Source organism: Myzus persicae, unplaced genomic scaffold (genome assembly GCF_001856785.1).
Source record: "Myzus persicae strain clone G006 unplaced genomic scaffold, MPER_G0061.0, whole genome shotgun sequence".
Classification (NCBI taxonomy): domain Eukaryota; kingdom Metazoa; phylum Arthropoda; class Insecta; order Hemiptera; family Aphididae; genus Myzus; species Myzus persicae.
This window is the reverse complement of record NW_019101420.1, coordinates 4,143-9,638: the sequence shown is the minus strand read 5'-3', so window position 1 is coordinate 9,638 and position 5,496 is coordinate 4,143. Positions and strand designations below refer to the sequence as shown.

At 28.6% G+C, this 5,496-nt stretch overlaps 2 protein-coding genes across 2 annotated transcripts; one reads left to right on the top strand and one right to left on the bottom strand.

The window, feature by feature from the left end:
* Positions 1-2,033: 2,033 nt before the first annotated feature.
* LOC111029030 (protein ALP1-like) lies at positions 2,034-3,046 on the top strand. The gene is made up of 2 exons (XM_022307849.1): positions 2,034-2,074; positions 2,149-3,046. The coding sequence occupies exons 1-2, from the start codon at positions 2,034-2,036 to the stop codon at positions 3,044-3,046; spliced, it is 939 nt and encodes a 312-aa protein (XP_022163541.1).
* A 967-nt stretch (positions 3,047-4,013) lies between these two features.
* LOC111029029 lies at positions 4,014-5,171 on the bottom strand. The gene is made up of 4 exons (XM_022307848.1): positions 5,147-5,171; positions 4,640-4,843; positions 4,138-4,506; positions 4,014-4,069 (listed from the first exon to the last, which is right to left on the bottom strand). Exons 1-4 carry the CDS (start codon positions 5,169-5,171, stop codon positions 4,014-4,016), a joined length of 654 nt encoding a protein of 217 aa, XP_022163540.1.
* Positions 5,172-5,496: the final 325 nt, after the last annotated feature.

Here is a 5,496-nt window from a genome sequence, read left to right as displayed (position 1 = left end):
AAGTGAAAGTAGTCTACTTAAATACTTGATGTACAAAAAGTATAAAAAAAATAAACGATCAATGGCAAATAAATGTATTTACGATGATCGATTCACTTTTGGTGAATTTTATCATTTGTACCCTCAATTACGTTGTGACAATGCTTTGTTTCGAGCATATACAAGAATGCAATCAGAAACTTTTGATTATATTTTAGAAATAATTACACCAGAATTTGACCTTCAAACCACAAATTTTCAAGAACCTATTTCAATAGAAGAAAGACTGCTTGTGACAATAAGGTAAGTTTTTACTTAATTATAGGTAAACTTAATAAGAAAAATACAAATTAAAAGAAATCATAATATAATAAATATGATACATGTATAGAATTTACAAATCATTCTTTAACATAAAATAGAATAACAAAAAAAAAATAAAATGCTAAATAACCTTCTTTGGTTTTTAATAACAGAATAATTATTAATAAAACAATTAATATATAATATTAAATCGGATATAAAATTAAAAATATTATCTTTTTTATAATAATAATAGTATTAAGTAGGTAATTTATGAAACTAAATAAACTAAAAATTTTAAAATATTCATAAGCAAGACGTTAGTACATAATAATAAAAGTAATTAGTTTAAACTTTAATTATAAAATTAAAAAATGATAAGAAATTGTTCAAACAACAAATAATAAAATTTTTATTTATTATTTATTAATATATACTTAAATTTCCAAGTTTTATAAAGCATTGATTAAAAATTAAAATTGGGAACCGGTATATCTTCGTATTTTTCATTATCGATATCAGTTGGGTTGATTTGCTGTTGGATACTTGTATTTCGATAATGCATTACATTTTGAGTGGAATACATATTATTGCATGAGGCAGATGAAGCATATAGTTCTTGTGGCTGTTTTACTTGGGTGGATAATTCATTAATAAATATAGTCTGGAGTTGGTTTCTTATGCGTAGTTTTTGTAATGGATTCATTGTGCGAAAATATGGATGAAGTGACTTCAGGTATAACATATCGTCATCGTCTTTTATAACTGGAGTTATATTGGATTGAAGTAAAGCAGTTAGTTTCTGTTCCTCCAGTTTCAGTAACTCACTTTCAAAATCTTTATTTGATTTATCTCTTTTCCGTTTTGTCGAACTACTTCGTGAAACATCTGAAACACTTGAACTTTTTGGTGGTACTGTTGTAAGAATAGCAAAAGAGTCAGTTTCTGATTCGGGTCTTGATGAAGATAGTTCAATCTCAAATTCTGATTCAGGCCTTGGTGAAGGTTGTTCAATCTCAAGATTGTTTGCTAAGCTTATGTTTTCCATAATATAAGAATCACTAAAATGTCCAGTATCGTCATTTTCTGATAAGTCTGAATTTTCTTGATGAGTATACCCTAAGTCAGAAATATTTCCGTCAGTATTCCTTGGCGTAGTTGTGTCTTTTAAAAAAAGCAATAATTTGTAGTAAGCCCATTTTCCCGTATAAATTTCTGCATGCTCTTGAGAATCTCCTGAACGACATTTTTTCACTTTCTTTTTTTCTTTTAAAAAAGTATCCCTCAGATTTCTCCACCTTCTTTTTACATCATCTTCTGTAATGTTCGTAATTCAATACATATAAAATACAAACATAAATATTTTTTTTTTTGAAATATTGATTAAAAAAATTTGGGCGCCTAAAAAATCTTGAAAATTTAATACAAGGTTTCTTATAAGTGGTTCTTATCAGATATAAAAAAAAATCAAAAATCGTAAGTCACAATTTTTTTTATAGGCGCTTGAAGTTCAAATTTTTACGAAATGTGTCAAAATCGTAAACATTTGCAAGTAATTTTGTTCTTAAAAATTCATAAAATTTTTTCTTTATATACCTAACTACCTAAGGTTTAAAACTTCTACATAACGTTATATATATTATATTTCAAGTAACTGTAAAAAAAACTAGAGCGTAATTTTAGAAAAAAATTTTATGAACATCTGAAATTTAAATTTTTACAATTAATTTGCGTAAGATATTTATCCAAAAATGGTTTTAGATATTTGTTATTATTTAAAAAGTATAGAAACGTATAGAAAGTCGTAGAAACTTGAAACTCTTACCAAATATTTATATTGGCGCTCACGTTTATGTTTTTTAATAGGTTTTTAGCGACAGGACTGGCGTTCAGACAAATTGCCTTTTCGTTCAGAATATCCAAAACAGCAGTTTCAAATATTGTCGTGGAAATTTGTAAAGCTATTTGGAATACATTGAAATGCAAACATATGCCAACTCCAACTGTTGATAAATTTAAAAAGATAGCTTTAGAATTTTATGATAAGTGGAATTTTCCAAATTGCGTAGGTAGTATTGATGGAAAACATATTAGATTGAGATGTCCCAAAAAGTCTGGAAGCATGTACTACAACTATAAACAATTTTTTTCGATTGTTTTGATGGCAGTTGTTGACGCGAACTACAAATTTGTAATGATTGATGTTGGAGCGTATGGCAAGGACAGTGATGGTAGTGTTATGTCCAATTCAACATTTTATCAGCGGATTGATAATGGTTCTCTTAAACTACCAGAAGAAACCAAATTGCCAAATTCAAACGTGTTAGCCCCATTCGTTTTCATTGGTGATGAAGCTTTTCCCCTACGAAATTATTTGATGAGACCATTTCCACGAAAACAGACACAAGATAATGCAAAATCTTACTATAACTATAGACTTAGCAGGGCTAGAATGACAGTTGAGTGTGCATTTGGTATTCTTTCATCAAAGTTTAGAATTATTTTGAAATCTATTGAAACTAAAGTGGAAAACGCAGACCACATTGTCAAGGCAATTTGTATTTTACATAACACAATTATCGATTTGGAAAAAAAAAATATGACTTCAACACAACACAGTACAAATTCAAACGATATTGATATGTCATATGACCACCAGATGATGAGACTAAATAGTGGTGGCAGATCTAATAATCGTGCTACACGTACAGCTATTGCAATCAGGAGCAACTTCGTAAATTTTTTTATGGAAAATAGAATTTAAGAAGCAATCTATGAATACCATTTTTAAACATTTTTTATTAAATCTATTTTCAATCTTACTTTATAATATATTTATATGTATCATATAGACACTTTATAGACAAAAAGTATATTAGTAATACAAATGTTAATAATTAATATTAAGTAATAACCGATGTCCGATACCTACTATTTTTTTTAAATTGTACTTAATATTCTTATATTATGAATCAATTAAAAAATTTTCTTATCTATATTTGGTAGTTATATTTCAGTTTTTAATAATAGGTCATTAATTGTTATAATAATAATTAAAAACAATAATTCATATTTTACAATATATTTATTATTTTTTTACACTCACTATCCAAATTCATTTTTTTGGCCAATATCGTCCACTCCTTATCACAAACAAGTCTATCTTTGTACTTTTTGTCAAACTTGTTCCATAATACACTTCTTTTTTGCACTTCAGATATCAAAAGTTCGTTAGTTTCCATTGTAGGTAATAATTAAGTAATAATATTATATCATTAACGCACTGAACGCAGCTTTGTGCGGCGACAAAAACAAAATGATTTGTTTTTCAAATTGTCCGGTGCGTACGAACGAATTCGATCGCACGCATATGCGGCGACTGCGGCGGTACATTGGAAACGCGGACATGTTACCACAGGTTTGTTTATTTTGGTCGCCGCATCGCACGCACCGCAATGCGTTTGCCGCACTCGCCGGACTCACGTAGGACACGGCGTTATCGTTCAAGCGATAAGCGATAACGCATTACCAGTTCCGCATATATATTATGATATACTTTTATAAATAACAACAATAACCAATACAGATCAGCAGTAGACAACTTTTGAAACAGTTTAACGAATTACGTTATAATGAATTTACGTACAATATGTTTTTTTGCGGGATTTTACCCGGCGGGATTTCGTTCGGGCGGGATTTTGTCCAGACGTGATTTTGGTGGCGGCATTTCGTCAGGCGGGATTTTGTCCGAACACCATTAATTTTCTGCATTTCCCTTCGGACACTCCTGTAAATTAAACAATAAAAAAGAAATTATTATTTTGTCATAAAATTATTAATAATTGTATTTGTTACCTTCTGACTTTTGAACACTTCTTAATTCATCACACGCCTTGGTACTTTTTTTAAAGTATTTAACAATACATCTAACTTTATGCAGTAATTGGGGAACTCCTCCACTTTTAACTCTAGTTGTGGCATCTTCTTCTTGGGTCTTACTAATACCTTTTTCCACAATTAAATTAATAGTATGTGCTAAACATGCTAAATGTCGTTTTTCTCCAAATTCGTCAACTACTGCTTTTTTTATGTTAGCCCCACTATCTGTTGTTACAGCCACTACATTATTATTTTCAATGCCCCATTCTGATACTGTATTAACAAAAACTTCACCTAAATATTTGGAAGTATGACTTTCATCTAGTTCTGTTACTCCAATGACTCCTAAAATAACATTAATACCTTATTATTCCGAATAAATAAAGAAATATATACGTTTATCACCAGAAATATTATGAAATTTTACCAGATTTAATATTAGTTCCGTTAAAAAAATGAACAGTTATTCCAATATAACTTCGCATTTGCATGGTTTCAGTCCAAACATCAGTTGTCAGTGATACATTTTTAACTTGGATAAGCTTGTTTCGAAATTCAGCTGCTAATACGCTAAATGTTTCGTCTACTCTTCTTTTAACTGTGTCACGACTGGGAATTTTATAAAGTGGACATATATAATTTCGGAAACCAGGACTTTCAATTGTAGCAAACGGGACATTTTCTTTAAAAAAATAGTATACCACTGCATCGGTAATTTTTACAGTATTCGAACCATCGGCTAAATTAATAATATTATATAATTATTATACACACCTATATATTATTTTCAAATATTTTATCGTAAAAACGCGTAGAAAAAGTCTTTATTTTAGATATTTTATATATCAAACTTTTTTAAGTTGTGTTATATCTATGTAATATAATATATACCTACTAGGTATTATAAATATATTATTATTATTCGTTAAAATATAAAAATATATTTAAATAGGTAGAAAAATAAAGTTATATGAATACTAATTACCTGAAAATGAAGAAATGTTGTACATCATATTCGGCAAAGTTTGCTGTTTTTTAGTAGGATTCGATTGATCGAAGGCAATAAATGTAGATTCCCTTATTGACGAGTCACTTTTATGAAAATCCTTAGTAGAAAAAAATGTTAAATATAATTATAACAAACGTATAATTTATTGTTAGGTGTAATTTAGATTTTTAAAGTTAACTATTATCATTATTGAAATTATATTAATTATAATTAATATAAATAATAATTATTATACCCGTGAACATCCTGCGCCATCATTAATTAATGTAGCTGACGATGAAGATGGCGAAAGTTCTGCTTCAGTCGCAGGCGGATCATCAATATTA